Source organism: Scatophagus argus, chromosome 6 (assembly GCF_020382885.2).
Source record: "Scatophagus argus isolate fScaArg1 chromosome 6, fScaArg1.pri, whole genome shotgun sequence".
Classification (NCBI taxonomy): Eukaryota; Metazoa; Chordata; class Actinopteri; family Scatophagidae; genus Scatophagus; species Scatophagus argus.
The window spans coordinates 20,777,175-20,798,471 of NC_058498.1; the positions used below are offsets into that span (position 1 = coordinate 20,777,175).

General features: G+C 43.0%; 1 protein-coding gene across 2 annotated transcripts in view; it reads left to right on the forward strand.

Moving 5' to 3' along the window:
* Window positions 1-18,173, forward strand: part of herc2 (HECT and RLD domain containing E3 ubiquitin protein ligase 2) — a 40,598-nt gene extending 22,425 nt beyond the window's left edge. For both annotated transcript variants that reach the window (XM_046390998.1, XM_046390999.1), the window contains exons 53-91: window positions 42-232; window positions 335-440; window positions 584-675; window positions 764-939; window positions 1,352-1,463; window positions 1,694-1,775; window positions 2,183-2,417; window positions 2,533-2,710; window positions 2,935-3,016; window positions 3,187-3,358; window positions 3,454-3,598; window positions 4,069-4,294; window positions 5,427-5,598; window positions 6,046-6,232; window positions 6,586-6,729; window positions 6,831-7,022; window positions 7,108-7,261; window positions 7,415-7,522; window positions 7,625-7,756; window positions 7,987-8,145; window positions 8,274-8,392; window positions 9,056-9,181; window positions 9,288-9,443; window positions 9,551-9,865; window positions 9,994-10,208; window positions 10,353-10,530; window positions 10,683-10,844; window positions 11,576-11,667; window positions 11,768-11,907; window positions 12,067-12,254; window positions 12,415-12,612; window positions 12,722-12,805; window positions 13,193-13,334; window positions 13,452-13,646; window positions 13,914-14,026; window positions 15,576-15,766; window positions 15,854-15,959; window positions 16,043-16,255; window positions 16,994-18,173. In XM_046390998.1, coding sequence (XP_046246954.1) covers window positions 42-232; window positions 335-440; window positions 584-675; window positions 764-939; window positions 1,352-1,463; window positions 1,694-1,775; window positions 2,183-2,417; window positions 2,533-2,710; window positions 2,935-3,016; window positions 3,187-3,358; window positions 3,454-3,598; window positions 4,069-4,294; window positions 5,427-5,598; window positions 6,046-6,232; window positions 6,586-6,729; window positions 6,831-7,022; window positions 7,108-7,261; window positions 7,415-7,522; window positions 7,625-7,756; window positions 7,987-8,145; window positions 8,274-8,392; window positions 9,056-9,181; window positions 9,288-9,443; window positions 9,551-9,865; window positions 9,994-10,208; window positions 10,353-10,530; window positions 10,683-10,844; window positions 11,576-11,667; window positions 11,768-11,907; window positions 12,067-12,254; window positions 12,415-12,612; window positions 12,722-12,805; window positions 13,193-13,334; window positions 13,452-13,646; window positions 13,914-14,026; window positions 15,576-15,766; window positions 15,854-15,959; window positions 16,043-16,255; window positions 16,994-17,266 — 6,251 coding nt within the window. In that variant the 3' untranslated portion in view covers window positions 17,267-18,173. The remainder of the gene's footprint in view (window positions 1-41; window positions 233-334; window positions 441-583; window positions 676-763; window positions 940-1,351; window positions 1,464-1,693; window positions 1,776-2,182; window positions 2,418-2,532; window positions 2,711-2,934; window positions 3,017-3,186; window positions 3,359-3,453; window positions 3,599-4,068; window positions 4,295-5,426; window positions 5,599-6,045; window positions 6,233-6,585; window positions 6,730-6,830; window positions 7,023-7,107; window positions 7,262-7,414; window positions 7,523-7,624; window positions 7,757-7,986; window positions 8,146-8,273; window positions 8,393-9,055; window positions 9,182-9,287; window positions 9,444-9,550; window positions 9,866-9,993; window positions 10,209-10,352; window positions 10,531-10,682; window positions 10,845-11,575; window positions 11,668-11,767; window positions 11,908-12,066; window positions 12,255-12,414; window positions 12,613-12,721; window positions 12,806-13,192; window positions 13,335-13,451; window positions 13,647-13,913; window positions 14,027-15,575; window positions 15,767-15,853; window positions 15,960-16,042; window positions 16,256-16,993) is intronic.
* The last annotated feature ends 3,124 nt before the right edge of the window (window positions 18,174-21,297 follow it).

Consider the following 21,297-nt stretch of genomic DNA (forward strand, 5'->3'; position numbering starts at 1 on the left):
ATGTTTGTGTAAACCTTGTTGTTCATCTTCCCCACTATTAGGCCAGTCTCCAGCATTCTGCGGACGCTCGGGAAAACAGCTCAAAAAGCATCACAGCAGCCAGCGAGGGATGCTGATCGACGATTGGTCTCGTGCTGTCAAGAGCCTAAATGTCTCATCCTCCGTTAACCAGGCCTCGCGCCTCATTGACTGCAGTGATCAGTGTTGGCAGTCCTCTGGCTCGCAGGGAAAGGCAGGAGATTGAGTTGCATAAACTGGATGACAGTCTGTTTAGTTTAGCTTTATTAAAATGTGATGAATGATCTGACAGGTTTTCTCATTCTTTTCTCTGCAGCACTGGATCCGTCTCGAGCTCTTCCCAGATGTTCTTGTGCACAGGCTGAAGATGATTGTGGACCCAGCGGACAGCAGTTACATGCCCTCACTGGTGGTGGTGTCAGGTGGGTTAAATTTATGTTGTTCTTTTACCAACATGTGTATTTTGTTTGGACTGATGATATGTAATTTTGGCATTAGACAATTTTATTCTGGCTTATAATAATTCATGTTTTGATTTTTTTTTTTTTTTTTTTTTTTTTTACAGGTGGAAACTCTTTGAACAATTTAATTGAGTTGAAGACAATCAACATCAATCCTACAGACACCACTGTCCTTCTCCTGAGTGACTGCACTGAGGTTGGTTAGCTTAAGACATCACCTTCTACTCTTTGTTTTTTACCTTAGAAATAGTGTTGTAATAACTTAAATGATGCACCTATCCCAGTATCATAGATACATCGAGATTGCAGTCAAGCAGTGCCGCAGCTCTGGTATTGACTGCAAAATTCATGGACTTGCTATCGTTGGGCGCATCAGAGCAGAGGATGAAGACCTGGCCACAGTCCCTTTCCTGGCATCTGACAATGAAGAAGAGGATGATGACAAAACTGCCACTGGGAGGTATAATGAGACAAGGAATAAGTATTTCAGTGCTGTATTGTCAAACACTGGGTGGGGTACCTCTGGTGTGACTGTAATTGTTTTCTTCATCTTTAGCAAACATGATCCTGACATATTTTCTACTGCTCTAGATCAGTCTGCAGATTTCTATTCCAGTCAGCATCGCTGGATGTTGATAAGTGGAGCAGTAAACTGACAATGTAGAGCTCAACAGATGTTTATGTATATGCTCACAGATGCATGGCTTAATGCCTTTATGAAAGACTACCATAGTGAAAGATCATTAAGCTACATCAGAGTGTTCTTGATCTGCTTCAGCGGCATAAATTAACTATAAGGCTGTTTACTTAACAATCAAGACAAGGATGATTAAATGAAAACAAGCTGCGTGTGTTTTTGTTTTATCCTTTAGCCTTGCAAGGAAAAAGTCATCTGGTTTGGAGTCTGCAGCCACCATCAGGACCAAAGTGTTTGTCTGGGGGCTGAATGACAAGGACCAACTGGGAGGACTCAAGGGCTCTAAGGTGCAGCTTAGAGAGTATTTGACTCAAAACTAGCATATGGTTTACATATGTCAGATCCTTTCCATAAAGGTAGTTTGAGCTTGGACATTGTGAAATGAAAAGCATAATTGAGGATGTGTCAAACCACCGGTGTACCGCAGATGGGAGCAGAAGTGTCCTTGCAGTGAGTCTGTGGGAGACGCTGAGAAACTGCTGAATTCTCTAATCAGTTTTGTTTGTGTCCTTCACAGATCAAAGTGCCCTCCTTCTCTGAAACTCTCTCTGCACTCAATGTAGTCCAAGTGGCCGGTGGTTCCAAAAGCCTCTTTGCAGGTGGATGACACATGTTTTGTTTTTCTAATGTAATAAGCTCGTATGTAGGAATGGGCATCGAGAACTGCTACTAACTTCAGCTGTTTCTGACTGATTACCACCAAAATATTGTCAAAGATTTATAGTTTTTCAGAGGAGTCTAGTTGGTTTAGCTGTGCTTGTTAGCCGATGGCTAACATGGTATAAATTGCTAAATGCTAGGTAGCCCGAGTTTACAAAAAAATACTGATCAAATAACTGTTGGACCTGTTCAGATCTTTTCCTGTCATGTCTTTATTTTTTTTGCACCAAATTACAGTGCGTAGTATCAATAAGAGTACTCATAAGTGTTAGTATTGTTTATCAGTATCATTAAGATACCCGCCCTTACTCATATGCAATATGTAACCCCTTTGTTACTCTTGCAGTGACGGTTGAGGGGAAGATCTATGCGTGTGGAGAGGCTACTAATGGCAGGTTAGGCCTGGGCCTGTCCAGTGGGACCATCCCGATCCCCCGTCAGATCACTGCACTCAGTAACTACGTGGTGAAGAAGGTCGCTGTGCATTCTGGGGGACGCCATGCCATGGCCCTGACTGTGGATGGGAAGGTCTTCTCCTGGGGAGAGGGAGATGATGGCAAACTGGGACACTTCAGCCGAATGTATGTTATCTCCTCTTAGAAATAAACATTTGATGGTTGAACTGTCGTTTTAAAGTCAGAATGTGGATTCTAATGATGCAATTAAAGAAAAAAATAATTTTCCTTTCTGTCTTAGGAACTGTGACAAGCCTCGGTTGATTGAGGCACTGAAGACCAAGCGCATCCGTGACATTGCCTGTGGCAGCTCTCACAGTGCAGCAATCACCTCCAGTGGGGAGCTGTACAGCTGGGGTTTAGGGGAATATGGCCGCCTTGGTCATGGGGACAACACTACTCAACTGAGGCCTAAACTGGTATGACTGCATCCCCTGCCTCATGTCTTTACATGGACACTGATGGGCTAAAGGTTCATCACAGACTTGAACCGCACTGAGAATTTATTTCATCATCAGGTGCCTGAAAGAAAGATGAATATTTATGCCCAGTAACTTACTGAACCATGTGCTGCTAAGAATCCATGTATAAAACATACTGTGTGTAAATCAACCATGCACATTGCTGTATCTTTGTCATCTAGGTAAAAGTCCTATTGGGACACCGCGTTATCCAGGTGGCTTGTGGGAGCAGGGATGCTCAAACTCTCGCCCTCACTGATGAAGGTATTTCTGATGATGTACTTAAAGGTATCCCGTGGCGTCACGACAAATAGTAACAATGAAGACTTCACAAAATACTTTAAATACTCTTTAGAAGTTTTTCTTTTTTTTTTTTTAAATAGATGTATGTATTTCAGTTTCTTGTTGGTGATATATATGTTTATTTTTGTCAGGATTGGTGTTCTCCTGGGGCGATGGGGATTTTGGCAAGCTGGGTCGTGGAGGTAGCGAGGGCTGCAACATCCCTCAGAACATAGAGAGGCTCAACGGACAGGGTGTCTGCCAAATTGAATGTGGAGCACAGTTCTCCTTGGCTCTTACTAAATCTGGAGTGGTGTGGACATGGTAAGATGGACGAATGAGACAGTGACTGCAAGTGATCATTCATCATTTGTCCTTTTCCTTTCCAACAAGTGTTCATGGTTTGTGTTTCCAAACAGGGGCAAAGGCGACTATTTCCGACTGGGCCATGGCACTGATGTGCATGTGCGGAAGCCCCAGATGGTGGAGGGACTGAGGGGCAAAAAGATTGTCCATGTTGCTGTTGGGGCGCTACACTGTTTGGCTGTTACAGACACAGGACAGGTATGCACTGGCTTCCAGTATTATAAACAAGAACACATAGTTAAGGCACTCTTCTCATTTATTTTCATGGCACAGTTCCAGATGTGTGACTTTCTCCTCCTGCAGTGGGAGTTTATTCATCGACTTTTCACTTTACTTTTCCAGCACCTCTGACCTTTGATGTTACACAGCTTATTTCATCTTGTATGATGCCTTACCTCAGAACAAATTTAATAATGTTAGCACATCAGATCCAACAATGAGAGGCAGCCACTCAATATAATATATATACTTGGATCGGTGCCTTCACTTTTTGTTGTGTGGATTTTTCTTCAGTCCTTGTGTGTAGAACTCTTAAGGTCAGCAGTACATGAAACAGTATGAACAATTAAGTTGAAGATTTTCTGTTTTAAAACAGCACAAAGAAAGTGTTGTGTATCATTGTGTTAAAAAATGTGCTTATGAAAGGCTTTATTTCTGCCCTGTACCAGGTGTATGCGTGGGGTGACAATGACCACGGGCAGCAGGGGAACGGTACCACCACAGTTAACAGGAAGCCCACACTGGTGCAGGGTCTGGAGGGACAGAAGATCACTCGAGTGGCCTGTGGCTCCTCTCACAGTGTGGCCTGGACCACTGTGGATGTGACCACGCCCTCAGTTCACGAGCCAGTGCTTTTTCAGACAGCCAGGGACTCCCTCGGAGCATCTTATTTAGGTAATCATCTCTTCCCTTGCAATTTTGTTTCAATTCAGTTCAGTTTATTTATATAGCAACAAATTTCAACAAAAGTTATTTCAAGACACTTTGCAATTAGAGCAGGTCTAGACTAAACTCTTACATTTAGTTTTTAGTATGAAGAGACCCAACAACGTACTCTTTGTAAATGTAAATGCTATTGTTTTACAAACACACGCATGCACACACACGCACACACAAATATCCTGTGCATTTGTTTAGCAGACAGCAGATTGTCCACAAGGGGGAGCTGTTCGTTCATCTTCAGACCAGGACCTAAGGGTGTTCTCACACTTGGTCCCTTTCAGCTGTTTAAATGAACTGAGAGCATTTTTTTGCACATATGTTGCTGGTTCACTTAACCTGTGCATTGTGACCAAAAAGTGCTCCAGGTTTTCTTCTTCTTGAAGAGGACCTGAAAGAGAACTGGGCTCTGAAAAAAAAAAAAAAAAAAACTCACAATATGAAAGCAAAAAAAAAAGAATTGAGTCCCTTTTCTGCTGGTTCACTTTTTGGTCTACTTTAACCACTCTAATTATTGTACAAAATATCATTGATTAATAATAACTTAATTTGAAACAATGTGTTTAATTTAAAGAGAGTTGTTTTGATCTGTTATTTGGATTGACTTTGATAGGCTGCTCCACCACTGTTTATCCTATTTTGTGCATGTATATGATATATATATATATGTATATGTGCATGCATATAGCATAATTTAAGCTGGCTTTTGGGTTGTTTGTTTTTGCTTTGTCCCAACCAGATTCTTTTTTTTAAACACTGTTTCTATATGTACACCTCTGTATTACCGGTATATTTGAATTTTGTATGTTCTTCTAAAAACTGATGAAAAGCTTTTAAAAAAACTTCATTTTAATTCAATTGAAATGACATTTTTATGATCTAAACATATGTTATTAATTATGTGATCAGTTGTAACATTCATTGCTGGCACAGTTGCAACATCTGTTGCTTTCCTTGCCTGTAGGCAGGGGACATGTGTATTCAACATCTGCCTGTCTAGACAGCTTCCACAGTTATTGTTCTTGGACTGGAACTGCAGGTCCAGAACTGCATCAATGTCTCACTGTTTTGGTAATGTACACCGCAGGCGTGCAGTCAGACAGTGACTCATCAGCAGTGAACAACAAGATGAGTGGGCAGAGCAACGTGAAGCCAAATCGACCCTCGTTGGCCAAGATCCTCCTCAGTCTGGATGGCAACTTGGCCAAACAGCAGGGTCTGTCTCATGTGTTGTCAGCCCTCCAAATCATGTATGCCAGGTATGTTGTCAACACATCGTCTTCTGGTGCATCAGAGGACTGAGATGCACACCATGTAACTGCAACACAACCAGTTCAAGTCTGACCAAAGACCTGTGTTATGTGGACATTATATTTTGATTGTTGGTCAGTCCTGGGAACCTTGCCCTGTGCCGCAGCTGGATACCACATATACCTGAGTTTTGATCATTATCAGTGACATCTTTAAATTGTCTGCATTTAACCTGTAACCACTGCAGCCATGCATAGAGTGAGGAGAGGATTACATCTTGTTTATCATTAGTTAAAATATCTGCAAACTAGAAGTGAGTGATGCTCTACTGAGGCATGAATTCTGAACAGGATGAGCTATAAGAGTATTTAACCTGTAAACAATCTGCTGACTGGCACTGGTAATTGCCATTAGTCCGGATTACTGTTGACAGGGCGTGTTGTGCGTTTCCCCAGGGATGCAGTGGTCGGTGCTCTGATGCCAGCCAGCATGATTCTGCCAGCAGAGTGTCCTTCCAGCTCACCTGTTCCCCCATCAGACTCTTCTTCATCATCAAGTGTGAGTGATGAAGAAGGTCCTCCTGTCCTGCCTGAAGCTGAGGAACGAGTCAGCCCTAATCCCTGGCAAGACAAGAAGGGAGAGGTCAGGAATATATTTAGTCTGTTCCAATCCTGTCTATGAAAAACTTTTATAAACTATATTTAGGTCCAACACACAACACTCTCACAAGATTATGTCATACAGTTAATTTTCTCCCACAATGTTCTCTACTTTTATTCTGGGTTACAAAGTTGTGATTGTCAAGTTTTCAGTCCTTGTTGAATACTGGCCATAATACATTATTATACCTTTTGATAATAATTATATTAATTAATAATATTATAGTTAAAATAAAGTAATGCAATGCAGCTGGAACAAAGAGTATTTTTCATGCTGTCACACAGTCAACCTATGATGCAACCTAAGTGTGTGTGTGTTTCTGTTTGTGTGAGCAGGTTCCCTCATCAGAAGAAGCCGTAACCCCATCATCAGCTATGACTCCTTCTGCCTCGGGTGCCTCCTCCCGTCCTTTCATCCCCGTCACTGATGACCCCGGAGCTGCTAGCATCATAGCTGAAACCATGACCAAGACAAAAGAGGTTAGTCTGTGTAATTTAAGAACATGTGTGTTTAGTGAAGCCGTTAACTCCAGCCATTTGTAGCTCACTCAGCCATTTTCTTATTTTCTGTTCATCCTCAGGACTCTGAGAGCCAGAGTAAAGTGGTTGGTCCAGAGCCTCAGTACCTCGATGAGTTCACAAGTCTGCTTGTGCCCGACGATACACGTGTAATGGTGGACCTGCTCAAACTGGCCGTTTCTTGTCGCTCTGGGGAGAAGGGCAAGGAGGTGCTGTCTGCTGTGCTGTCGGGCATGGGTACTGCTTATCCACAGGTGAGTCAGTGTATTGCATTTTATTGATTCCATGTAGGCCTTGTGATTTATAGGAGCTGGTAACATTTGACATCTTTGGATGCAGGTCGCTGACATGCTGCTGGAGCTGTGTGTCACTGAGTTGGAGGATGTTGCCACAGACTCACAGAGTGGTCGTCTGTCCTCCCAGCCAGTTGTTGTGGAGAGCAGCCATCCCTACACAGATGACACCTCTACCAGTGGTACTGTGAAGATCCCAGGTAAAAAGGGAAAGGTTTATGCTTGATTTAGACAACAGGGATAAATAAACATTTTTACCTAGAGCCACTTGAATTAGCAAGAGAACCTTTAGGATCTTGCTCATTATGGCTTTCTTCTTGGATGCAGATAAGATCTCATATTTAATTTTGTAGGTGCTGAGGGCCTAAGGATAGAGTTTGACCGACAATGTTCAACTGAGCGACGCCACGACCCGTTAACAATCATGGATGGAGCCAATCGGATTGTTTCTGTCAGATCAGGTGATGAGAGGAAGACCATATAACTAAGAGTGTAGTAGTAGATGCCAGCGAATCAAAAATTAACGTGAAGACATGTTGTATGTTTGTGTGTGTGTGCTTCAGGTCGGGAGTGGTCTGACTGGTCCAGTGAGTTAAGGATCCCTGGAGATGAACTCAAATGGAAATTCACCAGCGATGGCTCCGTCAACGGCTGGGGCTGGCGCTTCACTGTCTACCCCATCATGCCTGCTGCTGGTGAGACACCACGAACAAGTTCAGCAAAAAGCCGACACTAGTTTCTTCACCAGATTTTAAACAACACAGAGCGACCGATAAAAACTCCACCAGTACAATAGTAGAACAAACCAGATATTCTACCTCTCAGACAATCACACGTATGCCATTTGGGAGGTCATGTTTCTGAAATCATGCTATGATTGCACCACTGCCCTGTGGCACTGAGCCTTTTTCGTGTCTTTCCTAAGGTCCCAAAGACTTGCTGTCAGATCGATGTATCTTGTCCTGTCCCTCCATGGACTTGGTCACCTGTCTGCTGGACTTCAGGCTCAACTTCGCCTCTAACAGAAGCATTGTGCCTCGCCTGGCTGCTTCACTTGCCGCATGTGCCCAGCTTAGTGCACTAGGTATGTTAAATAACATTGATTGTCCTGATTTCTTTGGGACGGATTTTATTTTTATGTCTTAAGTCTAGTTGATACATGTTCTGTATGAAACATATATACATGTTGTATTTGATTTTATTTTTGTCCAGCTGCAGGGCACAGGATGTGGGCTCTGCAGAGACTACGAAAGCTCCTGACCACAGAGTACGGTCAGTCCATCAACATTAACAGGCTGCTGGGTGACAGTGAAGGCGAGGCTCGCTCTATGGTGAGTCAACAGCTTGACTGATGTGGTCATTGTGTAAATATAACAGTCATGTATCATAATTACCACCGTGTAAGTGAAAACTGTTGTGGTAATACGTTGCTGATTGGAACATGGCTGTTTTTACTTTTATACTATTTGGTTTCACATATTAATATTGAACATATGTCAAAGGTGTGTCATCCACACTAACTTGCAACCTTGTTTTTTTGTTTTTTACAATTTACCTTTCAGTGTTAATTTGATATCTGTTCACTCACTGTGTACAGCACAAGCTGGTGTATTGTAATATTTATGTGTAGCTGGCAGACATGTATGAAAAAACTGATTAATGGCATTGCTGTTGTTTATTGTGTTTCTCTACATTTGTTATTGACGAAGTACAACGTGATTTGTGGCTCCTTATTTGTTCGATTGATAAGATTTTCTCCCTCACACTCGTGCTTTATTGTTATGCATTTGCTTTCCACTTCCCCAGCTTTTTTTCTTTTCTGTCCCTCGTGCACCATCTACTGCAGTGCTGCAGCATTCTTTATGATTTGTAATTTTTTGACAAGTGCAACAAAGACAAAATGAACTATTTAAAGAAGAGCCAAACTTCTATTTATTAAATGTGGCCTATATTTTTAGGAGTGATGTAATTGCCCGGTAATCTTTTTCTCTCAGAGTTTCACAGGCAGCGCACTAGCTGCTCTAGTGAAGGGGCTGCCAGAGGCTCTCCAGAGGCAGTATGAGTACGAGGACCCCATCGTCAGGGGAGGGAAGCAGCTGCTTCATAGTCCGTTTTTCAAGGTACTCTTGCAATTTTACCAACACAATGGCACCATAGTTTGAGAGTGTACTGAATTTTTGCAGATTAGTAGCTGCAGTTGCTAGCTAATTTCAACATTTTGTTCAGGTCTTGGTTGCTCTAGCCTGTGATCTTGAGCTTGATACCTTACCCTGCTGCGCCGAGACCCATAAGTGGGCCTGGTTTCGCCGATACTGCACTGCCTCCAGAGTCGCTGTGGCTCTAGATAAGAGAACCTCACTACCAAGACCCTTCTTGGATGAGGTGAGTGTGCCATACTGTGCTGTCTGCACCAGTCTGCACTTTTCTTCATCACACTTTGACCTGATTTTCTTAAGCCTCCTTCCTCCAATTGTTTTATTCCTTTGAAGGTTACAAAGAAAGTTCGTGAGCTTATGGCCGATCACGAGAGCATGAACAGCCTCCATGAGAGTCACGACTTGTTCAAGCGTGAACACGATGAACAACTTGTACAGTGGATGAACCGAAGACCAGACGACTGGACTCTCTCTGCTGGTGGCAGTGGCACAATCTATGGCTGGGGCCATAACCACAGAGGTCAGCTAGGGGGTATTGAGGGGGCAAAGGTCAAAGTGCCCACTCCCACTGAAGCCCTCGCCACACTGCGGCCGGTGCAGCTTATTGGCGGGGAGCAGACCCTGTTTGCTGTCACTGCTGATGGAAAGGTATTTAACGCTGTGTGTGCCACAAACTGCTGGCTGTAGCACCTTCTGTCAACACTACTGATCAACAGTGTGAACCTGATGACTTCCAGGGAAATGTAATATAGAGTCTATGTTGTCTTGATCCTCAGCTGTATGCAACAGGATATGGAGCTGGGGGCAGACTGGGTATTGGAGGCACAGAGTCTGTGTCCACCCCCACTCTGCTGGAGTCCATCCAACACGTCTTCATCAGGAAAGTGGCCGTAAACTCTGGAGGGAAGCACTGCCTGGCACTGTCCTCTGAGGGAGAAGTCTACTCATGGGGAGAGGCTGAGGACGGAAAACTCGGCCATGGGAACAGAAGGTAGGGACAGAATCAAGTTTAACACTTCTCACTTAGAGTTTACAGTTCATAACACGCAAATGTCCGTACAGTTCATGTCACTGTGAGAATTATGACAGTGCGAAGTGTTTGTTTTATAGTAACTGTGACTCCTCTTGACTTTAGTCCCTGTGACCGACCTCGTGTAATCGAGTCTCTGAGGGGAGTGGAAGTAGTGGATATCGCAGCAGGAGGTGCACACAGCGCCTGCATCACTGCCAGTGGAGAGCTCTTCACCTGGGGCAAAGGCCGCTATGGACGGTTGGGTCATGGAGACAGCGAAGACCAGCTTAAACCCAAGCTGGTCAGTGATCATCATTTCCGTTGCTCACATGACTGAGAAAATAACTAACAAGCAGAATAGTTTGGACAAAAATCAAAATGTTTTCACTGGCTAGGTTCCCCAGCAAACATGGTGACATAAAGCTGATGTTAGTGTCTGTGTGCTTTATCCAGGTGGATGCACTACAGGGTCACAGGGTCATTGATGTAGCCTGTGGCAGTGGGGATGCCCAGACACTGTGTCTAACAGACGATGATATGGTCTGGTCCTGGGGAGACGGGGACTACGGCAAATTGGGCAGAGGAGGAAGTGATGGCTGCAAAATCCCCATGAAGGTAAGGCAATTTACACAGCACTGTGAACTGGAGGTCATCACAAGCATCACTTCTTTCTCTAGTTATTTTATACAGAAAGAAACCAGAATATTTTGAAAAGTAAACATGCTTAAGCTTCAGCTTAATTTCTGTTTCTTGTAAGATCAGTAGCTGCGATCATTCTCTAATGTACATTAGGTAAGCACTATTAGGAATAGTTTCTTTTTGAGGCATACACTTACTCATGTCCTTACTGAGAGCTGTTTGAAAAAGTAGACATTTTTGTAAAGCTGCCTTCAGATGATAAGAAAGCAAAGCATAGTGCAAGCGGTGTAAAATGCAGTGGAGGTATACAGTTTCAAAAAGTGTACAAGGAAGATATTTCCTATATTTCCAAGCAGCAACAGTTGCAGTCGCAAGGCATTTTGTGTACAGTGCATTTGAGTTTATGTCAAAAGAATCAAGACTTAGAGATGCTGTTGCTAAGCTAACATTTTCTGGCAACTGATGGCTATGCTAATGATAGCTCGTGTAGCTGTATCTGACATAGTTAACATACATAAACTGACAATTGTGAAGCTAAAGCAAGGAGATGTTTAGCTTGGCTTGGCATCACATAAAACTTTTGTTTTAGTCTCATTCTTGGGTTTATTCAGTCACAATGTATGTGCATTGTGGTGAGATGAGTGAAAGAGATCTTTGTTTTTCATAATATCTATGAAATGATAAAGGAATTGATTTCTTGTTTTCAGATTGACTCTCTCACTGGCCTTGGAGTGGTCAAAGTGGAGTGTGGCTCTCAGTTTTCCGTTGCCCTTACGAAGTCTGGTGCTGTGTACACGTGGTACGTACAGTACAGAACAGAACAGAAGATGGGTCATAGCATCTTGTGTCACTATTGTTAGAGAAGGTTCAGTTGTGTATATTTATCATGTCATCTCTAGGGGGAAAGGGGACTATCACCGGCTGGGCCACGGCTCTGACGATCACGTTCGACGACCCAGGCAAGTTCAGGGGCTGCAAGGGAAGAAGGTCATCGCCATCGCCACAGGGTCTCTGCACTGTGTGTGCTGCACAGAGGATGGTAGGATTGACCATGATTCTCCATTTTGTCCTTTTTTTCCGCATCAGTTATAAGTTCTCTTTGCCATCTTGCCATTTGGTATCATTTAGTCTCAACAGTTCAGCTAAGTCGGGTTGGACTGCAGCTTCACAGAAAGCTTTGCTGTTGTGTTTGGCTCAGGAGAAGTGTACACATGGGGTGACAACGATGAAGGCCAACTTGGAGATGGGACCACGAACGCCATTCAAAGGCCACGGCTGGTGGCTGCACTGCAGGGCAAGAAAATCAACAGAGTGGCCTGTGGCTCTGCTCACACCCTCGCCTGGTCCACCAGCAAGCCTACCAACGCTGGGAAACTGCCCTCTCAGGTACTGAGCTTGTTTGTATGTTGGAAAACGGCTTCTCTGTCCTCATGTTCCAGTAGATGGCGGTAAAGCTTTGCCAAAAGAAGCATCAATGAAACAAAGTCACTTGCAGACCTTCACATGCTTTTCATGCTGTCATGTCTGCCTCTGTGGTGTGTTAAAGGTTCCCATGGAGTACAACCACCTGCAGGAGATCCCCATCATGGCCCTGAGGAACAGGCTGCTGCTACTGCATCACATCTCAGAGCTCTTCTGCCCATGTATACCCATGTTCGACCTGGAGGGTCGACTGGGTCAGACAGGCCACGGACCCTCAGTGGGTTTTGACACACTCAGGGGCATCCTCATCTCCCAGGGGAAGGTGAGACAGCATGAATTTAAATCCCAGAAGAATATATGTAAACCACAAAACAGTTTACAGCCAAATTAGAGTTTGTTTGCTTAAACAGTATCTTATTTTTCTGGAACAGGAAGCAGCTTTCAGGAAGGTGGTTCAAGCCACGATGGTGAGGGACAGACAGCATGGGCCTGTGGTGGAGCTCAACAGGATACAGGTACAGTAGGAAATAAGTGCATATGTGCGCTCATAATCTGTTTCACAATTACTTGTATTTTTTTTTATGCATCCTGCTCCCTCTTTCTGTAGTTCCCTCCCCCTCCTTCTCCTCTCACTCTCACTGGGAGGCCGTGCTCCAGAGAGCCTGAGCATCACATGTGATGTCTTTCATAAGGGGATTTTCTGTGGTGTGGGTGATCTGTGCTCCAGCCTGTCTGCAGGAGTTCCTGGGCTTAGTTTTCTACTAGGTCTGCTTGTATCTGTGGTGCAAAGAGCTGTCATATCCAGGAAATCATGCCTATCAGTGCTTCATCTCTATCTGGTGGTTAAGTTATTAGGCACAGAACGGAAACAATCTCCCCTCACGCCCTTCTTCACTCTGCAGGTGAAGCGTTCCCGTAGCAAAGGGGGCCTTGCAGGTCCTGACGGAACCAAGTCTGTATTTGGCCAGATGTGTGCCAAGATGAGTTCTTTCAGCCCGGACAGTCTGCTGCTCCCTCATAGAGTATGGAAGGTGAAATTTGTTGGTAGGTGCTACGCCTTGGCTAAATGTCTCTGACATCTTAGAAAATCTTAAATTATAAGAAATGGCATGCATGCATTTCCTCACCCCAGATGTTTCAAGTCCACTTTTTTCCTCTCAGGTGAGTCTGTGGACGACTGTGGCGGAGGTTACAGTGAGTCCATTGCAGAAATGTGTGAGGAGCTGCAGAACGCCCTGACACCGCTGCTCATAGTCACCCCCAATGGCCGCGACGAGTCAGGCGCCAACAGGGACTGTTTCCTGCTCAACCCTGCAGCCAAGTCCCCTCTTCACATGAGCATGTTCCGCTTCCTAGGTATAATCCAGTTAATCTCCCAGTCAGGTCTTCTGGGGTGTTAATCCGAGATAAACAAAAAACTGAAAATATGCATGTTTATTTTAAAATGGACAAAGGCTTCATGTACATATTCACAGATAAAACACCTGGCCTGAACTGTTGAGCATGCTTCATTCGATGCAGATATTTCTGCCGCCTTGTTGCAAACATCGTGTACAGCGCAGTGACAGGTGATTGTTCATGTTTGATCTGTGCGTAATGCGCCTTGCCTTGCTGTGTCTGCAGGAGTGCTCCTGGGCATTGCAATCCGGACTGGAAGCCCTCTAAGTCTGAATCTGGCAGAGCCGGTGTGGAAACAGCTGGCAGGCATGAACCTGACCATTGCTGACCTCAGTGAGGTACGTTCACAAGCTCTCAGCTCCTCTCTACACTCTACACAGCCTCAGCTCTCAGTGTGTTTGCAACACAAACTCATGGTGATTTGATTGTGTGTGAAACTATAGCTTTACTAACACTGGGCCTCATGCCGGATCCAATCTAACAAACACGTTTATTCTTGCATAGCAATAGTAATAAAAAAAATTTTTTAGCATCAGTTCAGTAGTGTGAGCAGCAGCCTCAGGATTTCAGTGCTGGTCACTGTTCAGGGGAACATCCCTAATGACTGTCACAATACTGATTTCTCTTGTTATATGAATGATATGCAACTGTATGTCCTGATAAATCCTGGTACCACCACTGTGTACTAATTTTCTTGCAGTTAAATAACTCCAAGTAAAAGGTCGTCATAATTACTCATCCTGGCCCCAGCATTTGCTTTATTAACAATTTCTCATCTTTTCTGTGTGCTTTATGTAAAAATGCTGAAAAAGAAACATGTAATCTGGTTGAAATGTTTGACTCCCAGCAGGGGTTTTTTGTTTAGGTTACTTCAGTGGTTTTGTCTTGTTTTGTCGCTTCATGGGGAGTTTTGGGTACTGATACTGATACTGATACTCCAAGCTGTTATGTTTTTATCTGCTGATGTCGGACAGCACAACTTGAGGTGATGCAAAGGGAAATTCTTCTTTTTATTCCTCAGTGACATATTTGAAACTAAAAACACAAACAGAACGGATCAGATGTCCTCGTATTGCAATTTATATAATCTCACCTAGGTGGCGATTTGCATCGAATCGTAAATCGAACACTTGTACAAACAAACCACACCTAAAAAAAAAAGTTGGAGAATAAGAATTTGAAGATGTTCTTGCATGAGACTCATTGTTCTCTCTAGCTAAATGGCTAATGTCTCTGGCCTCCTGCTACAAAAAGGAATGTCTCTCTTTATGTCACATATTATGTAACATTTTAAACCCTCATAATCAGCGTCGTAACCTGTAAAAAGAACACATTCCTATACATTCCTCCTCTGATTAAACCTTAAGCCTATCAAAACCCTGCTCCCTTAAGCCCTACAGTAAACTCATTGTGTACCTGCTCTTCAGAAAGGTTAAACATTTTTATTCCTTTGAGCCACATAAGTTGTGAGCCACAATCTCAGCTTTTGTTTAAGAGATGGCGTGAATCCTCTCCTGCCCTCACGCTGTGATCATGAGCTCCTGAACCATCTTTGGGAGAATAGTGGAGTGGAAAATAGGGCCCCTTTCCTTCACAAAGCTGCTCTTGTTTTGTGGTTTTGCCCTTGAGGTACTAGAAAGGTTGGTTGTGAAATGAATCCAGCACAAGACTCCAGAAGGAGTGGATCCCTGTGGAGCTCACCGGAACTGTGTTGTGAGCACGAGGGCTTGAGTGCACTCGTGCTCACACACACACACACACACACACACACACACACACACACACACACACACACAAGGTGAAATTATAGGTTATGAAAAAAGAAATGGATGTGATAGTTAAGAGAGTTAGGAAGTATGAAGTGGTGATCTGCTCTGTACCTCTCAGGTTGATAAGGATTTCATTCCTGGCTTGATGTACATCCGAGACAACGAGGCCACAGCTGAGGAGTTTGAGGCCATGACCCTGCCCTTCACAGTGCCCAATGCCAGCGGCCAGGACATCCAGCTCAGCTCTAAGTACTCCCACATCACCCTGGAGAACCGTGCAGAATACGTCCGCCTGGCAATAAACTACAGGTGAGACAACCAGCTGAGTGAACAACATTTACGCTTCCAATGTGTGCTTGTGTTTACCTTTCTGTGCTTTTATTCTCTACTCTTCAGGCTCCATGAGTTTGACGAGCAGGTCTCTGCCGTGCGTGAGGGGATGGCTCGAGTAGTTCCAGTTCCCTTGCTGTCACTTTTCACTGGTTACGAACTGGAAACGATGGTTAGTGAGAGCAGGTTGTCAGGCTGTGACATGGTCTCTGTTCTCGAGCTTTGTGCAAGTCTGACAGTTTTCCCTCTCCTCAGGTGTGCGGAAGTCCGGACATCCCTCTACACCTGCTGAAGTCAGTGGCCACTTACAAGGGAGTTGAGCCGACATCGCCGCTTATCCAGTGGTTCTGGGAGGTGATGGAGTCCTTCTCCAACACAGAGAGGTCCCTTTTCCTGAGGTTCGTCTGGGGTCGTACGCGTCTGCCTCGCACCATCGCTGACTTCCGTGGGCGGGATTTTGTAGTGCAGGTAAGAAATCAAAATCTGCCTGCAGCTCTTGGAAAATCTCAGAAATTACTGAATAGAATTTCCTCAAAAAGTTAAGTGTTAAGTATTCTTTGTTGCCTGCTGTAGGCAATAACGTTTTCACATATACTCACATGCATGTGTGGCCTGAGCAGCTACCAAAACAAAGTGCACACTCAAAGTGCAACATCATTCTCTGTTCAGGAAGCCTTTACTCCACTGTATTCTTACATAAATAATTTTTGCTGTTGTTGCTGCTCCTGCTTTATTCACGTTTAGAATGTCATATATTTGATCTTTAAACCTGTAGTACAGACCTTCTGTCGACACAGGCTCCCCCGTGCTGCTGTTTTGCTGCGGTTGCTTTCCTCGTCAGCTCTGACGAACCAACCTGTCGTCAAGGTTAAGCAGCATTTGCCTTCCATTTTTACACCACTCTCGCTCACCACTTAGACAGATTCAGTTGGTCTCCAGTTCCTTCATTCTACGTGGCCATGTCGTGGTGAAACCAATCATACATTGGAGTGATTGATGAAAAGTGGCCAACTAGTGCCAATGATGTGGAGCACACAGCAAACACTAGGACAGCTGATATTGCCTGGTTATGTCAGGGCCTTTAAGCTTTAAAAGGCCATAGCCTCTGTACAGAGAAGTATAAATCCAGGTTTATAATAGTCTTTGTCGCTATAAAGCATTACAAAGTTATTAGAGACCTAATAATTTCATCTTCTCTGTCTCCAGGTGCTGGATAAGTACAACCCCCCCGACCACTTCCTGCCAGAGTCCTACACATGTTTCTTTCTGTTGAAGCTGCCCAGGTACTCATGTAAACAGGTGCTGGAAGAGAAACTGAAATACGCCATTCACTTCTGCAAGTCTATCGACACTGACGACTATGCCCGCATTGCCCTGTCCGGGGAGCCCGCTGCTGACGACAGCAGCGAGGACTCCGATAACGAGGACGCCGACTCCTTCGCTTCAGACTCAACCCAGGATTATTTAACAGGACACTGAACTCTGAACTTTGTAGAAGGATGAGTGAAAGAAGAGCTGCCACAAAGACACTGCATTTATCTCACCTATTAATACACACTTTCATGCAGACATTCTACTAAGACACAAACGTCTGTGGGGAAAAATGTGCAATGAGCTTTAAAAGCATTATAAGCTAAAGAGAGGAACAAACAGGTTTGCTCGGATTTAGTTTCTTTAAAATAACGTGGGGTGATCAGCTGCACATGTAATTGTTGTGTTACATGGGAATTATGTATATTGTGACAGTAACAGAGTTTAAAAAAATGGCTCCAGCCAAGCACTGTGGTAGATTTCTCCCTCCGGTTTGTGTGAATTACCTATCCCTAGTTTGTATATAGAAATTGATGTGTGACGAAACAGTAGTATTACTTTTTGTTTCTTGGTAACAGCCATGTTTCTTTATATAAAAAACCCCCACAAAACAACATTTTTAACTTAAAAAAGTCACTCAGCTCAGTCAGAGCTCACTGAAGGCTCATTTTAAGATTCCTATATTTACCCCCCTCCCCCCACATACCATGTTTGTGCACTGTCTCCTTAAGGAATGTATATAATATCATTGTGCCATGTATTCACAGAAGGTCTCATTCCCACATATTAAATGTTAATACATTTCTGTTAATAAATTCAAATGAAAAAAATACTGAGGCCCTCTTGGTGATGGTTTTGTTAAAATGATGGAACATTTCAGTGCTGTTGTGATGGCTTTGCCTACAGTGATTGGGTGAGTCGTTTTGTTACATAATATTCTGTCGACCAGCAAACCAAACAAATTGATACAAGCACTGTTTCCAATAATTTCAAAATGACATCTATTTCTTGTTTTTTTTTTGCACCATAAACCTTTATGACATGGGAGTCTGGATTAAGGTTATTGTTTAAATGTAACGAAAGTGTTAACAGGCTGGTCTCCTCATTAAACAATTGTATTGAATTTTCTCCAAACTAGGTCAGAGGAGCATTTGGGTTTTCTTTCCCTCTTATCACCAGGCAGAGCTTTAGCTGAAAGTGAATCAGATTTTCTTTTTGATTTTTTTTTTTTTTTTTTAAGAATCCCCTTTACTATTTACTCAATGGTACAAAGGTTAAAGCAGGATGCTGGTTTGGTGTTGTTTTGACATCACTGTTAACCCTGTAGCTGTACGGGATTTAAAAAAAAAAACCCAAATCTCCTGTAATTACCGCTGTAACGTGCTGTTGTCAGCTGCACTCGAGCATCATGAGGGGCTGCGCCTCCCTCACGTGCAGGGAGAAAAAGTGATGTGATGTCAGGAATCTAAAGACCCCCACTCAGTCATGCGTAGGCTTCAGCACACATACCTCACAGTATGTCTGGCTTCAGTACACTCCCTCAAGTGTGTGCATGTGTGTGTTGTCTCGGTCCACTTCTCCAAGTTGTAAATTCATGCATAGTTCTGTGTAGTTCAAAGGCATGAGAAAAAAAACCCTCTCTGTTTTATGAGGACTTGCTTTGGCTTAAAAATCATTAGCATTCTTTGGAGACTTAGTGCTTTTTTCTGTAATTATCACAAAGTACATTATGCTGGTGGGAGTCAGGTGCTTTTCAATACAGTGCGGGAGGGAGGAGAGTTGAAATGGGGAATGAACAGTCGCCTTCATCTATCCTTATGTAGTATATAATCTGTTACATAAAGCGCTTCTTGCAACCATACAGGAAAATATGTGTGTGGATGTGTTTATAGTGTATCTTTATACATGTGGCATATGGCTATGGTGAATAAGACCAAAATATGCGTTTAAGGTTTTTAATCTTTTTTAGATTTCTATCCTTTGTGTTCCAGTTGGTGCACTGTAATGCATTTTCTCAATCAGCTTCTCACTAGGAGCAACACATGAACATCAAAAGATCTGCTGACGTTCCAACAGTTTTTATTGGAGGTTTTGAGAGGTTTCTGTATTTGTGGTTTTACCTGAGCTCTTTTCACTGGACTGAGGTTTATTTCTCAGCGCACAGGATGAGTTTGACGATGTGAGTGTTGTCTAGAGAGAGAACCTTGAAAAAAATTATATGTTAGAGGATTCACTGCTTTTTCGGGAGTGAGTTTCCAGGAAGGGAAGGAGTCCATTTGATACGATATTTTGAGAGGGTAATAGTTGGCTTTGTAGAGAGAAGCGGGAGAGCTGTGGATTAATGGACCATATCCAACAGAGGGAACTTGTGTGTCTGCTGAGATGTTTTGATATTAATTGGGTTGTTCACCGAATATGAATAAATTAAACTCTCTCAAAGGAGAATTAAGTAGTACTTTATTCTTTGACAGCGTGTAGTAGAGAGGAAACAGTGAATGAGGGGAGGAGAGATCAACATGCCTACAGGTATCCTGCTGCCAGACTCAAACTGGTGATGTTATGATTACATGGTCGGTGTCTTAGCACTTTATGCCACCAGAGTGATGCATGAAGATGAAACTTTTTTTTTTTTTTTAAAGAGAGAGAACTTAAAGGACAACAGCTCTGTGGTCTTACATCCTTGGATTCGTGATGGACAGTTAACAGATTTAAGTATTATAATTGATGCAACAGAACCAAAAATATCATCTTTTGTATTCCATCCATTCTTTTTCCTTTTCAGAATATGGCACCTGCACTACCCATAATGTGACTTCACAGTTTGGACAGAGATTTTGTTGTGTTATGCTAATGGTGGCTAATGTCAGTCAGGTTACTTTTTTCTTACTCCATACCTCCAGATTTAGTCATTTTCAAACTTGTCTTCAGACTCAACTGATGCTGACTCAAGTGACTTGATTTGAGGACATTCATCAGACTTCATGAATCTTCCTCATGAGTGACAAAAAGGCTTCATACAACTTTTACACATATGCAGTGTTACTCTGTAACAACCTTAAACAGAATTTGATGAAAACTGGTCAGGTTCCATTTCAATATAATATTAAAGGTTATTCTAAATATGTGGGATAATGTTTTAAATATATGTAGTTAACATAATAAAAATACATAGTTTAGGAAAATGTCATATTAAGACCTGTGGGAAAAAAACACATATTGCAGGTTTAAATATGTTTCTACAGGTAGGTGCCATACATACAGAGCATGTAACATCAGTGTCTTTAATGTGTACCTTTTTTTAATACAGTACTAGAACTATTAAAAAACAAAATATTAAGTGTATTATGTTAAGTGTGTTATACTGGGAGTGTATCACCATTTTAAGCTGTTTAACATGTCAATAGGGATGTCTCAGGCCACTGCAATGAGATCACATGAAGGATGGCTTTGCTCAGCTCAGGATGGTTTAGGCAGACAGACAGACAGGGAGAGAGACAGGCAGACAGAGAAGGCCGGAGCTCTCTGGGTCGGCAGCATGTGACTGCATGTGGGAGGTAGACAAAAGAGCATGACGACCTTGTGTCTGCAACTTTCAGAAAGCCTCTCCTTGTCTTTCTATTCATGTCTTTGTGTTCCTGTTTTATCTGCACTGTAAATCCTTGTTGTAACTACTGACTGTGGATTAGAGGTGCATTTCTGTTGAAAAGAGATAACTTGTGAAGCGTGTGCAGATGTAGATCTACTGTCAGGAACTGCTGAACCACTGCGAGTGATAAAATCTGTTATTTGTGGCCCAATATTTTCCTAATCCATAAACTGGAACTCAATTTAAGGCACCCATGAGTTAATCTAAATGTTGCTTTGTGTCTGAGTGGATCAGTCATGAGTGCAGGTCAACTCTGATCAAAGTATGCATAACTGTGGTCAGAGTAATGAGGGCTGGTGCATAATGGTAAATTTACAGCTATAAAAAAGCAGATTATTGCATTGTGAGATAGTTAGCTGAAAGAACATACATACTTACAATTTAGACGCACAAATAAAATGGCAAACAGTAAGTCCATCGTACTAAGTAGTAAACAGGCAGCGACTTGTAACTTAAGAGTCTATTGTCAAGCTAGTGAATCAGTGAGCACAGCAATGCTTTGAGGTAAATGCCAGCATACTAACATGATCATAGTGACATTGGTAACATACTG